This window comes from Mesoplodon mirus (assembly GCF_964341445.2).
Source record: "Mesoplodon mirus genome assembly, chromosome: 10".
Classification (NCBI taxonomy): domain Eukaryota; kingdom Metazoa; phylum Chordata; class Mammalia; order Artiodactyla; family Ziphiidae; genus Mesoplodon; species Mesoplodon mirus.
Window position 1 is genome coordinate 47374284 of NC_138986.1, and position 23205 is coordinate 47397488.

The 23205-nt window shown below is 39.3% G+C and overlaps 1 protein-coding gene across 3 annotated transcripts in view; it reads left to right on the plus strand.

Moving 5' to 3' along the window:
- Positions 1 to 23205, plus strand: part of LAMA4 (laminin subunit alpha 4) — a 182329-nt gene that overhangs the window by 105578 nt on the left and 53546 nt on the right. For all 3 annotated transcript variants that reach the window (XM_082633279.1, XM_082633278.1, XM_082633280.1), the window contains exons 9-13: positions 1107 to 1217; positions 7076 to 7187; positions 10239 to 10406; positions 12644 to 12837; positions 18854 to 18970. In XM_082633279.1, coding sequence (XP_082489405.1) covers positions 1107 to 1217; positions 7076 to 7187; positions 10239 to 10406; positions 12644 to 12837; positions 18854 to 18970 — 702 coding nt within the window. The remainder of the gene's footprint in view (positions 1 to 1106; positions 1218 to 7075; positions 7188 to 10238; positions 10407 to 12643; positions 12838 to 18853; positions 18971 to 23205) is intronic.

A 23205-nucleotide genomic window follows, 5' to 3' on the forward strand; every position in this document is an offset into this window, starting at 1 on the left:
TACTTTGTCAGTTTAGCATAAGAGCATAAACTTTGACACCAGAATGCTTGGATTCAAATCCCAGCTCTGACACTTACTAGCTATGTGACCTTGGGTAAGTTATTTAACCTCTTTATTTTTCAGTTACCTCATCTGGAATTGAGGGTAATTATTACACCCGCCTCATGGGTTGTTGAGAGAATTCAGTGAGTTGTTATATGCAGAACAGTTAGAACAGTACCTAACATAGAAAGTGCTCATTACTCTGCTTTTTGGAGGTGCAAACGATATCCACAGCAATTGCCCAAATGTGCAAAGTGTAAAACAAAACAAAAATCACAAAATTGTAAACCTGGGTGGTCTGGATGGAACCTTAGTAAGTACTCTATTCCCAATTTAGGAATTGTTCTTAACCAGACTCATCTGTTTGGACACATGAAGGCACTGATTCTCAGAGGAGTTACCCAGACTCAGTCCTTTTGATACCACTTGAATCCTCTTTCCCCAACAGCACAACTTCAAGGTAGAAATAATTATTATATTATATTATATATAATAATATTATATCTGATGGGAAGTCAGTGCCAAGATTGAAGGGCTTACTCCAAAGTAATCAAAGGAAAGCTACATTTGGACCAAACTGCTCAAAATGGAAAAGAAAGGGGAAAATGGTCTGAAATAAAGAGAATTGTTCTCCTTACACCAAAAAGAGGAAAGTGAATTTCTAAACTCCATTTGCACTGATTGACGTGGGTTATCATTTCCTCCAAGACCTGCGAAATTGAAGTTTTAAGGCTCAGACACCCAAGGCCACTGCCAGTCTGTATTGTGCCTTTGTGCAAATTTGGAAAAGATACCCTTTCCCCAGAACCAGCACAGCCCAAGCCAGGATCTCCAGCCTGGTATTTGGAGCTTGCAAAATTTCTGCTCCTAGAGCCCTCCACCCCCTTGTGCAGACCTCAGACTTCATACCAGCCTGCAGTAGCCTGTTTACCCCACTATTTTGAGAATAAAGGCTCACACTCTGCTCTGAGTCCTCTTGCACTGAAAGAGTTTTCTGCATATTTTTACAAACCTGGTGTGCACATCTACTGACTATGGAAAAATACGTGTGTTTTTTTCCACAGACAAAATTGTCAGAAAGAGAAAACCAATATGTCCTAAGAAAGATACAAATCAACAATGCTGAAAACACAATGAAAAGCCTTCTGTCTGACGTGGAGGAATTAGCTGGAAGGGTATGTGTTCAGTTTCTGGGACTAACTTCAGAGACGGGATTTAGCTGGTGTGAGACTGGCTAGTCACAAATGACTGAGGCTTAACACAGCCCAGAAAAAATGCAGTGACCCAGGTGCCTTAAAATTAAATCAAGGCAAGACCTGAGGAGAAAGTTAATATACTTGGTCTCTGCTGTGTCTTCCCATTTTGATTGGTTTCCTTGAAAAAACAGGTTTATGGAAAACTTTCATTGTATTTGCTGCTGGTAAATATGGTTGATAAATGTTTTAATTAGGATAGTCATTCAGCTGTTCACCTTAACATTTTTATGGCTAAGAGCAATAGAACATCCAGAAATAAACTTTATTATATAGAATATAAAATTTAAATGTTTGCTAAAGTATGCATTAAATAATAAAAGGAAAGAAGAAAAATTGTGTTGAGAAAGCAATTTTGCAGTTTGGCAGGAAAAAAAAACACTTTGGACCCTCATTTTATACCATATACTAAAATAAAGTTCAGACAGATTAAAGACTTGAGTTTAAATCTCAAATCTACAAGAAAACAGAACTAGATAATTATTAAACCTTGAACGGAAATAACAATACATTTAAATATAGTGTGAAGAATTATAATAAAAAGAAGTAATAGATTTGACAAGAAAAAATTTCAAATACATAGTAAAACAACTAAATAAATGAAAAAAGTCAACAAGACTAAGAAAAATGTTGAGGGAAATATGACTTGTAAAAGCTCTCACAAATTAACAAGAAAAACATTAAAACATGAGCAAAGTCAATGTGAGAGACTATTAAATACATTCCCCAAGAGCCTAATGGAAAAATATCCATCCTCTGTACTAATAAAAAAAATACAACTAAGCCACAAGGCGCCATGTTTAACATGTTAAAATGTTGAACACATTTTTTTCCCTGATTACGTTCCACCAGTTCTGCCCAGAGTACTCTGGAATTTCTGCTTTCAGATACTGATGTTTGACGTTATAAATTGTTGAAGTTCTTTTCAAAAACAATTCTCATTTCCTACAAAAATAAAGGTTAAAATAACTCTGATAATCTCTTTTGACCTTGGACCTCTTAAACTAAGAGATTATGCTTCTAAAAATGTGAATTACTCTAATTGGATCCTTGGGAGATTCAACTACTTTTAAATGCATATAAAAATTGTGTCCCTCGTTCCCATGCAATGGAGCATGTTAATCCAACCATGAGCATTTGAAGAGCAGTTAGATCGCTTAAGTTTCAAAGGAAATACCAGGAAAGAAATCTTTGTGAAAACTCATTGTAATTTCATTTGTGTCATGGCTAGAACTTGCTGAAAGTGTCTCAAATTCTTGAGGAAATGTTTTCACCAAGATTAGTTCCTCCCATAGCTCAGACATGGAGTTACTGATTCTTTTGTTGTACCGTTTTCCTACTTCCAATATAAGTTAAATGCAGGCTTTCATGGGGAGGAAATAGTGCAAGCTTGAAAGGGACATCACAGTAGAAAAGGCTCCTGAACAATGAGAACAGACCACCAAAGCCAGAAGTTGATGATAAAGTGACTGGAGCATTCACCCAGCTGTTGCCATTGATTCTTATTGAAAATAACATCCTTCTGGCTACGACACAAACAGTCCTGATGGTGAAGGAACCTGCTGAAACATTTTGAAACAAACACCCAGAGAGAGTCTTAAGGACTTCTCAAGCACCCTTCAAGCCCTTAGTCTAGAAAAGTCCATAATTGATTCTTAGAAGGATTTAAGAAAAGCTTTGTCTTAGAAAGCCTTCTATCAAAAAAGTAACTAGGGGCTTCCCTGGTGGTGCAGTGGTTGAGAGTCCACCTGCTGATGCAGGGGACACAGGTTCGTGCCCCAGTCCGGGAGGATCCCACATGCCGCGGAGCGGCTGGGCCCGTGAGCCATGGCCGCTGAGCCTGCGCGTCCGGAGCCTGTACTCCGCAACGGGAGAGGCCACAACAGTGAGAGGCCCGCGTACCGCAAAAAAAAAAAAAAAAAAAAAAAAAAAGTAACTAATATTTAGCTTTAGCTAGAGTGAAGGATTCCACTGTAGATTCCCACAGTGTGACAAAAAAAATCACAGTAATGTTGCCTCTTAAACTTGAAAATACAGTTGATCCTTGAACAACACAGGTTTGAACTGCACGGGTCCACTTATATGCAGGTTCTTTTCAGTAAATACATACTATAGTATTACATGATCCACAGTTGGTTGAGTCCACAGATACAGAACCTAAGATACAGAGGGCCAACTGTAAAGTTATACATGGATTTTCAACTGTGTCGGTGCCCCCAACCCCTGTGTTGTTCAAGGGTCAGCTGTACCTCTGTATGCAAAGTACCTGTCACATGAATCTCATGTAATCCAAATCTCACAATTTATATTAACCTAAAGTTACTGTGTTTTTTCCCGACCTCCATTTCTAAGTCCTCTAGCCCCCTTTTGATAAATCTTACTGCCTTTTCCCACCTGCTACTTCTGGGAAACCCCTACAGGATGCCCATGCATTTGTGTTCCCAAATAGCTGCTTCTCAAAAAGGTCTCACTTGTGCCACTGCTGATCATGTCTGTAATGAAAGTACCAAAGCCTATGTCAAAATTCCACTCTCCCATATTCCCAAAGCCACCATGCTCAAAGTCAGAGTGGGACTAGGCTACAAGCAGAAGTGAAGATGGTGGCCCTCTCTCAATCTCAGTGCTGCCCTTTGCCATCTGTATCTAAAAGGTACACCGTAGAGCCCAGTCTCCAAGGGCTGGCCCAGGAGGGTGCTGCACCATTCCCTCCACTTCTCCATCTCCTCCATCTCTTCCCTACTCTTTCCCTATGTGGAGCCACAGCAAAAGCTCCCCATATATCAACACGTACAAAGATCTTTAGGGTTGGGAGGAAAGTGGGTCACTTCCACACATCAAAAGCATCTGAGCCTGATCTCCAAGCCTGATCTCCAATCCTGATAAAAAGGACAAAAAGTCAAAATATGTTTCAATTCCAATTGACCATAAGATTGAAGAACTTTGGCCTTGGCCTTGCAGAATATTAAAGCAAGGAGCAGAAGACAATGCTGAAGAAGTTCTCAGAGGCCAAATCATGAAGAACCTTTCCCACCATGCTCATCCTGTGGACTTTGGAAGATACTGGAGCATTTACCTACAACAATGAGCTGATTAGGTGTGAAGTTTCAGAAACATTCCTCTGAAGTGGAGATGGTAGGTTTAAGACTCTGAAGACAGGGACACCCGTCAGTAGACTGCCGCAGTAGTCCAAACAAGAGTGGTCAATTGCTGCCTTGTCTTCATCGGAAAATAATTTGCAGTGAGCAGTGGTAAAGTGAGACTGTGGGGTGGGGACCAGGAAGAGAGGCCAGAATGACAAGTGGAATAAAAATGATTCAGTGACCAATTGGATATGAAGAGTTGCAAGGATGTAAGCTCTGACTTGGAGAAATAGATGGCCAAGACTAAAAATTCAGAATGGATTTCTCTGGACCTTTTAAGGGTGAGCTCTCTGTGGATGCCAGAGATTTGAGTCTAGCTCAAGAGAAGAGATCAAGGCTGGAAAGGTATTTGGAAGTCAATGTTTAGGAGATAGTTAAACCCAAATTAGATATCACTGTACAGATTCTGAAATGGCACGCCAATATTCCTACTACCATTTTGTCCAGCACTGCCCCTGTTTATGCTTGTCTCCCAGAGTGATTATTAAAAGTTCCCCTTTCACTCTCAAAAGTGTCCCAGTTTAAACAATAAAGTATATGGCCATCCTAGATATTATCATCTTCAATTTAATAGTATTCTAGGTACACTATACTTTATGCACTGTATAATAAATAAAATTCTGGCCACTTTTTACATCAGATATGTACAAGGAGAATTCACTGTTGAGGTGAGTAAATGATTAATCCATTTGTAATGCTAAACGTCAACAGGCTTATAGTTGAAAGCTAATTTTTTAATTTCAGTTTTTCTTAAAGCAGGGTGCACCTGTTTTACCATGTGCCCATATCATTATTGTCCTTCCATAATCAAAGTTAAAGAAAAAAGTAAAACTTTCAAATAAGGCGTCACTATATATTATATCCAGTAATTTTGCAATTTAAAGTAACACGTTCCTCTTTGCCACAGTCTTTTATTAAATACATATATCTAAGCGCCCTCTGGTGTTTGTCCGAAGAGGTTGTCTTAGAGCTATGACATCCGCCAGCTGTCTTTCATTACTTCAATAATTCAAAGTTTCCATATCAAGAAATCAATTAAATGGACACAGTAATAACAATAAATCTTTTCCCCTGAAGGATGAAGCCAAAGTCAAAAATATGCATGTTGTGTTTTTTAAGTATAACTCAATTTAAACTGGACCAAAAATCAACTTGTTAAAATTTTTTTAATGTTTTATATGTCTGTGTCCCTATTTTTTAAAGGCGGGGAGGGGTGACATCAAGAATAGATTCATCTTATTTTCTGTATCATCTAATTTTAAAGTGGCCACAGATTTTTATGTCTCTGGAAAGCATTAGAACAGGAAAAGAGGGAGACTGGAATTGGGGGAAAGAACATCGTGACTCAAGATTGCGATGTCCATTCAGAGAGCCCATGCTTTAGGGAAGGGGCTCATGGCCGCAGTCTTGCTGCGCAGGGAGCTTTGTGTGGAGGAGATTTCAGATAAAATGCCCGATGAAAAGCTCCTGGGGCATGTGTCTGCTAGGATACCATGTCTGCATTCTCTTCCTTGATGAAGAGCCACTTGCTTGTGTTATGCCTGGGAAGTGTAAAAACATTCCAGGTAAAATCATGGCCTAATCCTCCGGCTGGAACAGTGGATGAAAGGAGAGAAATTTGAAATAGCCACTCTCCTGTGCTGGGGGGTGTCTACCAGCCAAGAACTCTGTGTAGCAGATCACCCTGCAGTCCAGTCAGGTACTGCAGCCCTTTGTCACAGCGCTGAGCCAAAAAGACACTGGACGAGGCAAGTGGGCACTTCACCAAATGCCAGACTGAAGAACTCTCCCTCCTCTCAAATATACCCATGAGTCAGTCGTTCTGATGCCAAAAGGAAGTACACGTCCCCATGCTGTGCATACAGGCCTGTGTCCTGGCCTTGAACCATTTTTTAGATCAACTTCTGACCTTATACACACAGAGAGAAATACACACATACACATGCACACCCACACATCCTTTCTTCAGGAGCCACATTTGAGCTCGGATTTCATTTTGACGAATCCTACGTGGGAGCTCTGTGAAACAGAGTTGAAAGAATGAAAACGGCTTCTCAGGGAAGAACTTCATTCACCCTGAGCCAAAGCTGCTTGAGTAGTTATTTGTGCACAGGTGCCATCAACGTTGATGGGAGTTTGGAAGGCAGCACTGAAAGTAGCATGTAGCACAGTGAGCATAATCCTTTAAATCTCTGTGGCCATGCAGGCGCAGCAGTGGCTGGACCACCCAGAAGCCACTGAATGCATGGAGCATTTTGAGATCTGCCTGCTTTCTCAACAAGTTTTCCTTTGAACCTTTCATCATTTCAGCACAGTGTCAAACTGATCAGCAGACATGGGTAATTCCCTAGTCTGGCATCTTGAGATACAATAAAAATTCAAAGGGTAAATTACATATATAAGATGGTTGGTTTGGGTTGAACTGTGATTGATGGCTTAGGAATAGCATCTATAATTCTAAAGCGGGTCATCACATCCATCTTCATGCATGATTTCTGAGACCATGTTCTATATTCTAGAACTTTCACATGTCAGGGAAATTCATGTTTATGGAATACATTATGCCCACCCACCCCCACATGCACATACACAACCTTTCCTTCTTGCAAATTTAATCTGGTATTTGCGGATTATTTATAGGAAAGTCAAGTCACAAGAAAGAGCCAGTTGGCTCAGAAGGAAAGCATGGATACCATTAACCACGCAACTCAGCTTGCAGAGCAAGCCCACGATGTGAGGGATAAAATCCAAGGTAAATATATTCTCTTCTGGTTTAGCTTCATATCAAGGAATCTTTCATGTTATTAACAACAATAAAAATAGTGGCTACTGTTAGTTTTTATTGTGTGCCAGGACCTGTTGTTAGAGTGTTATAGGTTTAAACTCATGTAAGATCTTCTTTCAAGTTCATTTACCTGAGACTTGTGAGCACTCATCTCTGCTTACTATCTGTCTATTTTCAATAATAAATGCACAGGGTAGAGGGAATTCCCTGGCAGTCCAGTGGTTAGGACTCAGCACGGCGAGGCAAAAAAATAAAAAATAAATGTAGAAAATCATTCCCTTTCCAGGCATTTCACAGAAATGGAATGCCAAAATACCTTTCTGGTAGAGGAAATTACATGCTGTGTTGTCTGTAAAATGCAAGAGTTGAGTAGGAGTCACATTTTTCTCAATAATTTGCAGTGAAAACACTGCCTTTAGAGTGGCAGTAAACTGTCCACTAATCCAAATCGTCCTAAACTGTCTCTATAATGCTTTCCCAAGGACCAGGCAGGCCACATGCTCTGGTCCCCAATCCAGAAGAAAAGCCAAGAGTGGGTGTGGAAGATTTCTTTGCCCTAAAGCATAAAATTGTGACAGACTTTACCTTTCTTCTTGAGGGTTTACTTATTTGTGTTCTAACTTCTCACAAGTGCAGGCTGCATTTTGAAGACTATCTTAATAGCACACTGAAAGCCAGCCTTCAATTTACCGACAGAAAACAGGCGATTGTGTTTGTTCTAAGATAAAGAGAATTTCCTTGGGTTACAGTCTGCTAAGATACAGTATTTGTGTGTTTCCGTAGTTTTTATTATCCTATATATTAAGAGCTGGATGACAACTCCAGGTGCATCTCAAGGGCACAAGGACAGTAAAGGGACCCACAGTGGAAGATTCATATCTTTATACTGAGGTGTAGAGAACATATTCCAGGAAAAGGGATGTATGGAGCCAAGATTAATCTTTTGCTATATTTCCTTTGGTGCCCATAATATGTAATAGAAACAAATGGTATGCATTTCAAACATCCCCTGCTCCCATCCTCACTATTTCATGCTTTTGCATCTACCAATAAAATATTCTTTTCCTATAATATTTTAGAGTTACTGTTGATTTATTCAAAAAGTAAGATTAAACCTAGATTACCTGATCTCATCTAGTTAAGAAATAAATGTCCCTCTAGGCAGCAAATAAAGCCAGCATCTTGTTAAGCCATTGAGAAAAAAATGTCACCTTTCCTGTTGTAACTCAAATTTTGATTCTAAGTTGTTTCATTTGGAAAGAATCTAAGTCCTCTTATTTGACCCTTAGGGCATAGGAAAGAGGAAAAAATACAAAAGAAATGTAAAGAGGAAACAATAATTTCCATCAGTTTTTACCTTTTTTTTTTTCTGCGGTACGTGGGCCTCTCACTGTTGTAGCCTCTCCCGTTGCGGAGCACAGGCTCTGGACACGCAGGCTCAGTGGCCATGGCTCATGGGCCCAGCCGCTCCACGGCATGTGGAATCTTCCCGGACCGGGGCACGAACCTGTGTCCCCTGCATCGGCAGGTGGACTCTCAACCACTGCACCACCAGGGAATCCCCTTACCTTTTTCAAAATAATATATGAACAGTCTCAAAGACCAAAGGCAAAAATATTATTGTCTGTATTTCTTTTTCTAATCTAGACCAGATGTGGCTAGAATAAAATAAGCCATATTGTAAATATCTGCATCAAAATGCCAAGAAATTCAGCATTGCAAGTGCTAGATCTGAGGAAAAGTATCTATGTTTAGTTTATTTCAGGAGTTAATATTTTAGACTTTACTTGAAAAGTAAATATTTAATCCCTTCGTAAGTTTCTTTTTTCTTTTTTTTAACATACCTTGGTTTCCCTAAAACTTTCTTAGTAATATTTACAACACTGAAAACCTCTTCTCCCATTTATCTCCCTCTCTTCAGAGTTCAGGGATGCTTCACAACACCAATAGTGTGTCATTCCTTATTGCCAACCATCTCCAAACCACCTCTAAAGTAACTACTGGTGACCTTCAAGCTATTATCCATATAAAATACAAGCCCTTATCCTGGTATGATTTATGTGAGACCAGTGTTGTTTACCCATCTTGTCTGGCCAACCACATAGATCATAGTAAACCAAAGACAGACAATTTCATTTATGCCAGGAAGATAAAATGCTTCCTCCTGGAGCTGCCATAGGACAAGGTGGCAATTACATAACTATCATCTGATCATACATAGTAGGAAGAGGGAGCCAGAGGCCTGCTCAGCCCCGCCAGTATTCAGACAACTCATATTATTCCTCTGAGCCTCAGCTGCCCCTGTGGTTCTGAAATTCTCCGTCCTACTTACAGATGTGGGGTGAGAACGACCCAAAGTCAAAACAGCACAATCTTGACAAGCAGTCATACCACAGAAGGCAAATAGCAATTGCAAAAAAAATGTATATATTAATGAGCAAAAACTCACATCATACTATAGCAAACCTCTATATTGTATCTAGTCTGTACAACAATCTGAAAGACTTGTTTAAACAACCGTCAATATACACTCATTTTGGCTTAGAGCTTGGGTAAAATCCTTGGCTAAATTGCATTTAATATCTCCAATGCCTACTGCATGTGACAGGAGATACCTCAGAACATTTTCTCCATATTATATATTTTATATAAAAGGTTGGTCAAAGACCCCAGATTTGTGTGTCTTAAATATTAACGGTTTTGAATCAGAATAGAAATCAGATTCAGCTGAAATCAGGGCAGGCTTTGTATTAACTCCATTCCTGTTCTGAAGACACCAAATGAAAAGCAAAGAAGAGTGATTTCCTTGGGTTTAACCTCTCCCTGGAATATATGATGAACTCTGATGCCAACACATTCACAGCATGAACATCAGCATGCTGTCTTTGCTGAGTCTCTCTTTCCATTTTGGGATCAGCCCTTCCCTTTGTCCTCACTGTCTGTGTTTTCAGTGACATCGCTGTCAAATGCCCAGTCATCTCTCCCTACTGTCTTCTCTCACCGTGTCCTTCCTTTCAGAGATCAACAACAAGATGCTCTATTATGGGGAAGATCAGGAACTTAGCCCTGAGGAAATCTCTGAGAAGCTGGTGTTGGCCCAGAAGATGCTTGAGGAGATCCGACGCCGTCAACCATTCCTCACCCAACGGGAACTTGTGGATGAGGAGGCAGACGAAGCCTATGAATGTAGGTGTATTCAACTCCTAGAGCCCAGCACGTGTCTGCTTCCTTTGTGGGTCCAGGAGAGGACACCCAGTCACAGGGCAACATTTGGTCAAAGCAACTAATTCCCAATATTCAGTTATTTAGAGTTTATACGTGGCCTCAGGGAGTCATTCAGGACAACTTGACTATATGACCAGGATTTTTAGATCCAGGCCCAACCTTGAGCTTTTGAGAAACAGCTGAGATTCCACAAGGAATCTCCAAAATTTGACTCCTGAGGAGAAGAAATAGGAACTTAGCAGTTGGTGAAAAACAAGGGAAGGAAAGCTAAGGGGAACCAATTACCAGAACTACAATAAGAAGTCTCATTGAGAAGACAGTAAAGCTACAAGCCCAGCAACATTCATCTTCTGATGTCCATGAATGACTTTTTAATGACTTTGAGCCTTCAGTGGAAATCGAACATTTCCTTTAATGATTAATGTAGGTAACAAACCACAGTAGTATTAGTGAATCTATAACTTGGTCACTGTATCAGTTATAAATTAGTATCTCACAGTCCACCCCAAACATATTCATTTAAAACAATAACGATTTATTTGCTTGTGATTTCATAGGTTGGTAATGTGGGCTGGACTCAACCTAGATAGCTCATCTCTGCTCCATGTGACATGGTCGAGCTCACTCACATGTCTGGGGTCTTAGTTGGAATGGCTGGGCCTCTCCCTCCATGTGGGGTTTTATCCTCAAGGAAGCTAGCTGAGGCTTGTTCATACGGCACAAGCCTTCCAGGAGGGCAAGAGTGGAAAGGGCAAGGTCTCTTGAGGCCTGGCCTTGGAACTCAGAAATGTCATCTTCATTCTGTTGGTCAAGACTGTCCAGATTCAAGGGTGAGGAAAAAGACTCCGCTCTTGATGGGAAGAGTTACAAAGAATTTGTGTCCATTTTAATCTACACAATCAACAAAAGAAGCTTCGGGTTTGCATATCATATTTTAGTTGTTACTGTTATCTCACAACATTAAATTCATCAGTAATTCAAAGTTTTAGCAGTTATTGGTCTCACCTCTAAATCTTGTTAGTTAATGCATTAATAAAGAAGCACATATATTATTATATTACCAATTTTTTTAATATACTGGTCTTTTTAATTCTATGTATTTTATCTTGTGCATTTTAAAACACATAAGAAGGGATCTGAAGGCTTCACCAGATTGTAAAGGGGCCCATGATACAGAAAGGGTTAGGAACGCCTACATTAGATCATTTTCCTACAATTTTCACTATCAACTTCTGTTAAAACTTACTGTGAATGTTCTAGAAGAGGAACATTCTTGACATAAAGGCCTATTGTGATAGCAGACTTACAAGGTCTTAGAAACAGTAAGAAATAAAGAAGAATCTCAGGCCCATTTCTGAGTCAGGATGAGGCCAGCAGTCAGGAAGGCTGGAACTCTGATGTCACAGCCAGATGCTTTCACACTCCTTGCCTATTTTGGGATTTAACACGACTGTTCTGGGGAAATGGAACCAAGTAAATCTCCCACTTAGCTGCCTTCCGCCTACTGAATGCATTTTCAACCACTTTCTCTACTCAGCCATGAACTTTTTATCTTCTGCTCATGGTGATGAAAGTAAATAGAAAACCTCAATAAGACAGACTGATAGTCCCTGGAGAAAAAATAGAATTAAGGCACATAGTCAATGTGTGTAACTTTGATCAGAGAATTAAGATATATGCAAAGTTTAAGAATATATCATTGCCATTTAATCTTCTTTCCAAGATAATGATTTAGGTTTGACCTAAAGGAGCTAAGTAAAAACAGCTGCCTGGAGAGAATACAGAAAATGAATGGTTGTGAACATCATTTGCCAGTAACAGACAAAACAACTGGGGTTGTCTCTAACAGTAAGACTGTAGTATATCCAAGTTTCCTTTGTATGGTCAAATTATTAATAATCTCGGTAATAATAAACCTAGTTTAATGACATCATTTCTACTTAAAGCATAATCTTCATGGGAAAACTAATCAACTCCCATTTTAGCTGATGGTGGTCCAGGGGCTCCCAAACCCTACAAAATAGTATTTAAAACTTCAGATATCAAAGATGGGGCTGTTTTTGTGAACAACAGCTTCAATCGCTATTGCTAAAGAAGACATAACCTGATGAATTTGCATCTTTCTAAGTGTGGGATGGGATGGGATGGGAGGAGAAGGGAGAAGCCCAGACTGAGTTTCTATGTACCTTTCTTCCCAGTGCTGAGCCAGGCTGAGAGTTGGCAGCGGCAGTACAACGATACTCACTCTCTGTTTCCTGTGGTCCTGGAGCAGCTGGACGACTATAATGCTAAGTTGTCAGACCTCCAGGAGTCACTTGACCTGGCCCTTGACCATATCAGGGATGCCGAAGACATGAACAGAGCCACAGCAGCCAGGCAGCGGGATCACAAGGTACAGTGGACACTCTAACTGTAAATGCATTTCAGGCATATACAACATGAAGTTATCCCAAGAAGGGACAGTTGGTAAACAGTTTTTTAAAATATTGGTACATTTAAATCTTTATTTTTAAAATTATCTGTACATTTTTTGGCACAATAATTTGCTAATATAAGTGTGCACACCTAAAATCAAGTTGAAACCGTTGTAGTTGTCGAGCTTGTGCATTCATAAGAATGCAGTTGTTCCTGGTGCTTGTGTCCACCTGTGTTGGATGTATTGCTCTTGCAACTGAGTAAACAAGGCATGATTCCTGTGCCTAACTTTTTTTATACTGAGAGCAGTAAAAATCCCAAAGCAACCCGGAACCATGTTCCTGTAAAGATACGTATAATTTTTGGAAGGGCCTGATAAGCAGATCTCATAGCCTAGCTGGTCAGCAGCTGCAGAGATAGGGAGTCTAATTCAAGCTAAGGTCATACAATTACAAAGAGGTAAGAAAAATTCCCAGGCTTGGCCAGAGCTTGCCAAAGCAGTCACCCTACGGGGCCAGAATTTGTGCATGCCCATACCGCCAGACTTAGAACTGGTGATGCTCACACTTCTGCGCCAAGTGATGCACACACTCATCAACAAGAATGGTCATCTTCTGATAGGAAGACACCTGCCTCTTTGGACATATTTATAAAGGTTAGAGTGAGAAAGCAATGTCAAAAATAGGAAGCAACTGTGAGCAAACTCATTACTTTAGCTATGTTTATTGTCAGCAAACCCAACTTAAATTAGGTTCTCTGCCCTGATTTTCAGTCATCACTATCACTTAGTAAGTCGTTGTAAAATTTCCTAAATAAAAGTGAATTAATCTCTTGCATTCCTACACACTAATGATGAAAAATCTGAAAGAGAAATTAAGGAAATACTCCCATTTACCATTACAACAAAAAGAATAAAATACCTAGGAATAAACCTACCTAGGGAGACAAAAGACCTCTATGCAGAAAACTATAAGATACTGATGAAAGAAATTAAACACGATATAAACACATGGAGAGATATACCATGTTCTTGGATTGGAAGAATCAACATTGTGAAAATGACTATACTACCCAAAGCAAGCTACAGGTTCAATGCAATCCCGATCAAATTACCAATGGCATTTTTTACGGAACTAGAATAAATCATCTTAAAATTTGTATGGAGACACAAAAGACCCCGAATAGCCAAAGCAGTCTTGAGGGAAAAAAACGGAGCTGGAGGAATCAGACTTCCTGACTTCAGACTATTACTACAAATATACAGTAATCAAGACAATATGGTACTGGCACAAAAAGAGAAACATAGAGCAATGGAACAAGATAGAAAGCCCAGAGATAAACCCACGCACCTATGGTCAACTAATCTATGACAAAGGAGGCAAGGATACATAATGGAGAAAAGACAGTCTCTTCAATAAGTGGTGCTGGGAAAACTGGACAGCTACATGTAAAAGAATGAAATTAGAACACTCCTGAACACCATACACAAAAATAAACTCAAAATGGATTCGAGACCTAAATGTAAGACCAGACACTGTAAAACTCTTAGAGGAAAACATAGGAAGAACACTCTTTGACATAAATCACAGCAAGATCTTTTTTGATCCACCTCCTACAGTAATGGAAATAAAAACAAAAATAAACAAATGGGACCTAATGAAACTTTAAAGCTTTTGCACAGCAGAGGAAACCATAAACAAGATGAAAAGACAACCCTCAGAATGGGAGAAAATATTTGCAAACGAATCATTGGACAAAGGATTAATCTCCAAAGTATATAAACAGCTCATGCAGCTCAATATTAAAGAAACAAACAACCCAATCCAAAAGTGGGCAGAAGACCTAAATAGACATTTCTCCAAAGAAGACATACAGATGGCCAAGAAGCACATGAAAAGCTGCTCAACATCACTAGTTATTAGAGAAATGCAAATCAAAAGTACAATGAGGTATCACTGCACACCAGCTAGAATGGGCATCATCAGAAAATCTACCAACAACAAATGCTGGAGAGGGTGTGGAGAAAAGGGAACCCTCTTGCACTGTTGGTGGGAATGTAAACTGATACAGCCACTATGGAGAACAGTATGGAGGATCCTTAAAAAACTAAAAATAGAATTACCATATTATCCAGCAATCCCACTACTGGGCATATACCCAGATAAAACCGCAATTCAAAAAAACACATGCACCCCAGTGTTCACTACAGCACTATTTACAATAGCCAGGTCATGGAAGCAGCCTAAATGCCCATCGACAGATGAATGGATAAAGAAGGTGTGGTACATATATACAATGGAATATTACTCAGCCATAAAAAGGAACGAAATTGGGTCATTTGTTGAGACGTGGATGGATCTAGAGACTCATACAGAGTGAAGTAAGTCAGAAAGAGAAAAGCATCATATATTAACGCATATATGTGGAACCTAGAGAAATGATACGGATGAACCAGTTTGCAGGGCAGAAATTGAGACACAGATGTAGAGAACAAAGGTATGGACACCAAGGGGGGAGAGCCGCGGGTGGGGTGTGTGTGATGAATTGGGTGATTGAGACTGACATGTATACACTGATGTGTATAAAATTGATGACTAATAAGAACCTGCTGTATAAAAAAATAAATAAAATTAAAAAATTAAAAAAAAAGAAAATGAGATTCTGTCTGTTTAGGGATTCTCATAAACTCCAAAGCTCCACCTTCCCAAGACTGTTTCTATCTCTTTTTAAGTGTCAGGAAACTTTGTTTTATTTTTTGCATACATGAAATGGATACTGAAGCATGCTAAATAGTGCTAATTATTGTCGTTTTCACTAATTATTAGTTTCTAAACTTTCTTTTGTTCCAATTGTCCATCTTTCTGTGGGAATATCTTTGTTTCAAAGCTAATTTGATTCATTTCTGTCTAACGCTATATCTGGTAAATGACAGAAACCCTTTAATTTGAAGCATATCATTTTCCAACTACTGCCAATGAGCTTATCAGGCAGTGCTGTTCACACATGGCTTTGAAGTTTGGTTGTTACTTCAGGGTGTTAGCTGTGTTCCATTAAGGCAACTCAGATAGAAGTGCTTCTGGAAGGGGTCATATCTCAAACTCTATAACAGGAAAACTGCTCTGAGACAGCTAGATAATACCAATCTTTTTGACCTCCCTTCCTTACATACTTTAAAATATTGCTTTTGTGTAGAGCTGTATTAACTACCTCTCCTTGTGAAGACAAGAACAATTAACCCCAGATAGTCGCACTGTATTAAGCTTGATGGATTTTGAGGGGAAATTGATTTTTTTTAATGTTCTTGCTTTGAGAGGATGTTCAAATGAGATACTTTTCTGTCCCTAGACCTATGTCTTTCCCTGTAGCAAGGTACTTGGAGAAGATGGGTTTCATTCTTCTTTTCCACTAAATCAGAAAAGAGTCCAGGGAGTGAGAAAAGACATTAAGATGAACTTAGAAAGTTTTAAAGTATGTCATTCAAGTATAGGCTTTTATAATTATTTCTGTGATATCCTAGATTATACCATAACAAAAATTTCAACTCTAATTTAAATTACCATTTCTAAAGTAACCAGCTCATTTTTTACTCAGATTATAAAATGGGTCTTTTACTTTTTCCATGTTAAAGTTTCATTCTGTGTTGCTTTCAATCTCTGAAACTCTACAATATTTCGTCAAAATCATAAGATCCCTGCCTCTAGAACCCCAAAGTCAAAGTATAAATTAAAGCATTCATCAAAAAATATATCCACACTTGGAACAACCCAATCGAAAAATGGGCAGAAGACCTTAACAGACATTTCTCCAAAGAAGGCAAACAGATGGCCAGTAGGCACATGAAAAAATGCTCAACGTTACTAATTATTAGAGAAATGCAAATCAAAACTACAATGAGATACCACCTCACACTGGTCAGAATGGCCATCATTAAAAAGTCTACATATAAAAGGGACTTCCCTGGTGGTTCAGTGGTTAAGAATCCGCCTGCCAATGCAGGGGACACAGGTTCGATCCCTGGTCCAGGAAGATCCCACATGCCACAAAGTATCTAAGCCCGTGTGCCACAACTACTGAGCCTGCAGTGCCACAACAGCCCAAGTGCCACAACAAGCCCGCACACCCTAGAGCAACTACAGAGCCCACGTGCCTAGAGCCTGTGCTCTGCAACAAGGGAAACCACAGCAATGAGAAGCCCGCGCACCACAACGAAGAGTATCCCTGCTCGCTGCAACTAGAGAAAGCCTGCGTGCAGCAACAAAGACCCAATGCAGCCAAAAATAAATTAAATTAATTTTAAAAAATTAAAAAAAGAAAAAGTCTACAAATAAGTGCTGGAGAGGGTGTGCAGAAAAGGGAACCCTCCTACACTGTTGGTGGGAAAGTAAGTTGTTACAGCCACTATGGAAAACAGTATGGAGGTTCCTCAGAAAACTAAAAATAGAATTACTGTATGATCCAGCGATCCCACTTCTGGGAATATACCCAGACAAAACTATAATTCAAAAAGATACATGCACCCGTATGTTCATAGCAGCACTATTCACAATAGCCAAAACATAGAAACAACCTAAATGTCCATCGACAGATGAATGGATGAAGAAGATGTGGTACATATATACAATGGAATACTACTCAGCCATGAAAAAGAACGAAATAATGCCATTTGCAGCAACATGGATGGACCTAGAGATTATCACACTAAGTGCCATTTGCAGCAACATGGATGGACCTAGAGATTATCACACTAAGTCAGAAAGAGAAAGACAAATACCACATGATATCACTTATATGTGGAATCTAAAACATGGCACAAATGAACCTGTCTACAAAACAGAAACAGACACATAGACACGGAGAACAGACTTGTGATTGCCAAGGGGGAGTGGGGGAAGGAGGAGGATGGACTGGGAGTTTGGGGTTGGTAGATGCAAACTATTAATTTAGAATGGATAAACAACAAGGTCCTAATGTATAGCACATGGAACTATATTCAATATCCTGTGATAAACCATAATGGAAAAGAATATTTAGAAGAAGAACGGGGGCTTCCCTGGTGGCGCAGTGGTTGAGAGTCCGCCTGCTGATCCAGGGGACGCGGGTTCGTGCCCCAGTCCGGGAGGATCCCACATGCCCTGGAGCGGCTGGGCCCGTGAGTCATGGCCGCGGAGCCTGTGCCTCCGGAGCCTGTGCTCCACAACGGGAGAGGCCAAAACAGTGAGAAGCCCGCATACCACGAAAAAAAAATAAAAAATAAAAAAAATAAAAAATAAAAAAAGAATGTATACATGTGTATAACTGAGTCACTTTGCTGTACAGCAGAGATTGGTACAACATTGTATATCAACTATACTTCAATTAAAAAAACTGAAAAAAAAAGAAGGAAAAAAAATACAACCACACTTGGGCAATTTCCCTCCTCAGAACATCTGAGCATCTAACATAAAGAGCTCAGAGTAGGAGGAAGCGAGATCACAATTTTATGCTTTGATAATAGGGCCATTTAAAATTTTTAAAAGGACATTAAGATTCTTTTGTATATACTTTATTCCTGTCCAAATGAGCTATTTGTGCCTGGCCCAAAGTTAGCACACGATAAATGCTTTTTGGAATTAATTCAATTTTCAATTACTGCAAATACAGAGCCTATTCAATGCTGTATCCCTAGCCCCATTTCACATTTATGGAGAAAGAGGCAAGGGCCCTCTCTGGAGTGTCAACTCTCTTTGATGTGGTGGCACTGTAAGTAATAATCATAACTAAGTTCTTTGAAGCTCCTGAGGTGCTTACTTTCATTATCTCCATTTTATAAATGAGAAAGCTGAGCCTGGGCCGGGTCGAATTACCCAGAGTAGCACAGCAATTCATTGGTGGATCTAGGATAGGAACCTGGATCTGTCAGAGTGCAGTGGCAGCAAGCTGACAGCACTCTCCCTGATGCCTCCTTTATCTAAAGCGACCTTTTCTTCCTCTCTCCCTTGCTCTTCCTCATGCAGAAACAGCATGACAGAGTGAGGGAACAGGTGGCAGGGGTGAACGCGTCTCTGAGGATGTCTTCCGACTCACTGACAATGCCTCGGCTGACCCTTTCAGAACTTGATGACATAATAAAGGTAAGGACACAGGTTAGTATTTATAGCAGGTTAGAACAGGAGCTCAGTGTCACAGAAGAATAATCAACTCCAATTCAATCTATCAAGTTAGCTGGAATTGTAAAAATAAGATCAGTTGACTGAATTTTTCAGTTCCTTTCATTGTACAGTTGCCACTAGCCACACATGGCTACTTAAATTTAAATTTAAATTACTTAAAATGAAATAAAATTAAAATTTAATTCCTCAGTCACATTAGCCACATTTCATGTGCTCAATAGCACCACATATGGCTAGTGACTGCCATTTCGGTCAGCACAGATAATCATAGAAAGTTCTGTAGAAAGTGTAAATCTAGATACATCCTACTCACTCTTTACTCGTAAGTTGTGTGTTTAATAAATCTGACATTCAAAAATCAATAAAAGTCACATTTTTTTTTTTTTTTTTTTTTTTTTTTTTTTTTTTTTGCGGTATGCGGGCCTCTCACTGTTGTGGCCTCCCCCGTTGCGGAGCACAGGCTCCGGACGCGCAGGCTCAGCGGCCATGGCTCACGGGCCCAGCCGCTCTGCGGCATATGGGATCCTCCCAGACCGGGGCACGAACCCGTATCCCCTGCATCGGCAGGCAGACTCTCAACCACTGCGCCACCAGGGAGGCCCCACATTTTTTAAAGTAGAAATTTTCTGATAAATGCAGTGAACCAAACCATCACGAAAGTACTCTTTTTTTAATTTTATTTTATTTTTTTTATACAGCAGGTTCTTATTAGTCATCAATTTTATACACATCAGTGTGTAAATGTCAATCCCAATCGCCCAATTCAGCACACCATCTGCACCCCCCCACGGCTTTCCCCCCTTGGTGTCCATACATTTGATCTCTACATCTGTGTCTCAACTTCTGCCCTGCAAACCGGTTCATATGGCTGAGTAATATTCCACTGTATATATGTACCACATCTTCTTTATCCATTCGACTGCTGATGGGTATTTAGGTTGCTTCCATGACCTGGCTCTTGTAAATAGTGCTGCAGTGACCATTGGGGTGCATGTGTCTTTTTGAATTATGGTTTTCTCTGGGTATATGCCCAGTAGTGGGATTGCTGGATCATATGGTAATTCTATTTTTAGTTTTTTAAGGAACCTCCATACTGTTCTCCACAGTGGCTGTATCAGTTTACATTCCCACCAACAGTGCAAGAGGGTTCCCTTTTCTCCACACCCTCTCCAGCATTTGTTGTTTGTAGATTTTCTGATGATGCCCATTCTAATTGGTGTGCGGTGATACCTCACTGTAGTTTTGATTTGCATTTCTCTAATAATTAGTCATTTGAGCAACTTTTCATGCACTTCTTGGCCATCTGTATGTCTTCTTTGGAGAAATGTCTATTTAGGTCTTCTGCCCATTTTTGGATTGGGTAGTTTGTTTCTTTAATGTTGAGCTGCATGAGCTATTTATATATTTTGGAGATTGATCCTTTGTCCGTTGATTCGTTTGCAAATATTTTCTCCCATTCTGAGGGTGGTCTTATCGTCTGGTTTATGGTTTCTTCTGCTGTGCAAAAGCTTTAAAGTTTCATTAGGTCCCATTTGTTTATTTTTGTTTTTATTTCCATTACTGTAGGAGGTGGATCAAAAAAGATCTTGCTGTGATTTATGTCAAAGAGTGTTCTTCCTATGTTTCCCTCTAAGAGTTTTATAGTGTCTGGTCTTACATTTAGGTCTCGAATCCATTTTGAGTTTATTTTTGTGTATGGTGTTCAGGAGTGTTCTAATTTCATTCTTTTACATGTAGCTGTTCAGTTTTCCCAGCACCACTTATTGAAGAGACTGTCTTTTCTCCATTGTATATCCTTGCCTCCTTTGTCATAGATTAGTTGACCATAGATGCGTGGGTTTATCTCTAGGTTTTCTGTCTTCTTCCATTGATCTACGTTTCTGTTTCTGTGCCAGTACCATATTGTCTTGATTACTGTAGCTTTGTAGTATAGTCTGAAGTCAGGGAGTCTGATTCCTCCAGCTCCGTTTTTTTCCCTCAAGACTGCTTTGGCTATTCGGGGTCTTTTGTGTCTCCATACAAATTTTAAGATTTTTTGTTCTAGTTCCATAAAAAATGCCATTGGTAATTTGACAGGGATTGCATTGAATCTGTAGATTGCTTTGGGTAGTATAGTCATTTTCACAATATTGATTCGTCCAATCCAAGAACATGGTATATCTCTCCATCTGTTGGTATCATCTTTAATTTCTTTCATCAGTGTCTTACAGTTTTCTGCATAGAGGTCTTTTGTCTCCCTAGGTAGGTTCATTCCTAGGTATTTTGTACTTTTTGTTGCAATGGTAAATGGGACTGTTTCCTTAATTTCTCTTTCAGAGTTTTCATCATTAGTGTATAGGAATGCAAGAGATTTCTGTGCATTAATTTTGTACCCTGCAACTTTACCAAATACATTGATTAGCTCTAGTAGTTTTCTGGTGGCATCTTTAGGATTCTCTATGTATACTATCATGTCATCTGCAAACAGTGACAGTTTTACGTCTTCTTTTCCAATTTGTATTCCTTTTATTTCTTTTTCTTCTCTGACTGCCGTGGCTAGGACTTCCAAAACTATGTTGAATAATAGTGGTGAGAGTGGACATCCTTGTCTTGTTCCTAATCTTAGAGGAAATGCTTTCAGTTTTTCACCATTGCGAATGATGTTTGCTGTGGGTTTGTCATATGTGGCTTTTATTACGTTGAGGTAGCTTCCCTCTATGCCCACTTTCTGGAGAGTTTTTATCATAAATGGATGTTGAATTTTGTCCAAAGCTTTTTCTGCATCTATTGAGATGATCATATGGTTTTTATTCTTCAATTTGTTAATATGGTGTATCACATTGATTGATTTGCGTATGTTGAAGAATCCTTGCATCCCTGGGATAAATCCCACTTGATCATGGTATATGATCCTTTTAATGTGTTGTTGGATTCTGTTTGCTAGTATTTTGTTGAGGATTTTTGCATCTATATTCATCAGTGATATTGGTCTGTAATTTTCTTTTATTGTACTATCTTTGTCTGGTTTTGGTATCAGCGTGATGGTGGCCTCATAGAATAAGTTTGGGAGTGTTCCTTCCTCTGCAAATTTTTGGAAGAGTTTGAGAAGGATGGGTGTTAGTTCTTCTCTAAATGTTCGATACAGTTTGCCTGTGAAGCCATCTGGTCCTGGACTTTTGTTTGTTGGAAGATTTTTAATCACAGTTTCAATTTCTTTACTTGTGATTCGTCTGTTCATATTTTCTGTTTCTTCCTGGTTCAGTCTTGGAAGGTTATACGTTTCTAAGAATTTGTCCATTTCTTCCAGGTTGTCCATTTTATTGGCATAGAGTTGCTTGTAGTAGTCTCTTAGGATGCTTTGTATTTCTGTGGTGTCTGTTGTAACTTCTCCTTTTTCATTTCTAATTTTATTGATTTGAGTCCTCTCCCTCTTTTTCTTGATGAGCCTGGCTAATGGTTTATCAATTTTGTTTATCTTCTCAAAGAACCAGCTTTTAGTTTTATTGATCTTTGCTATTGTTTTCTTTGTTTCTATTTCATTTATTTCTGCTCTGATCTTTATGATTTCTTTCCTTCTGCTAAGTTTGGGTTTTGTTTGTTCTTCTTTCTCTAGTTCCTTTAGGTGTAAGGTTAGACTGTTTATTTGAGATTTTTCTTGTTTCTTGAGTAGGCTTGTATAACTATAAACTTACCTCTTAAAATTGCTTTTGCTGCATCCCATAGGTTTTGGATCATTGTGTTTTCATTGTCATTTGTCTCTAGGTATTTTTTGATTTCCTCTTTGATTTCTTCAGTGATCTCTTGGTTATTTAGTAACGTAGTGTTTAGCCTCCATGTGTTTGTGTTTTTAACGTTTTTTCCCCTGTAATTCATTTCTAATCTCATAGCGTTGTGGTCAGAAAAGATGCTTGATATGATTTCAATTTTCTTAAATTTACTGAGGCTTGATTTTTGACTCAAGACGTGATCTATCCTGGAGAATGTTCTGTGCGCACTTGAGAAGAAAGTGTAATCTGCTATTTTTGGATGGAATGTCCTATAAATATCAGTTAAATCTATCTGGTCTGTTGTGTCATTTAAAGCTTCTGTTTCCTTATTTATTTTCGTTTTGGATGATCTGTCCATTGGTGTAAGTGAGGTGTTAAAGTCCCCCACTATTATTGTGTTCCTGTCGATTTCCTCTTTTATAGCTGTTAGCAGTTGCCTTATGCATCGAG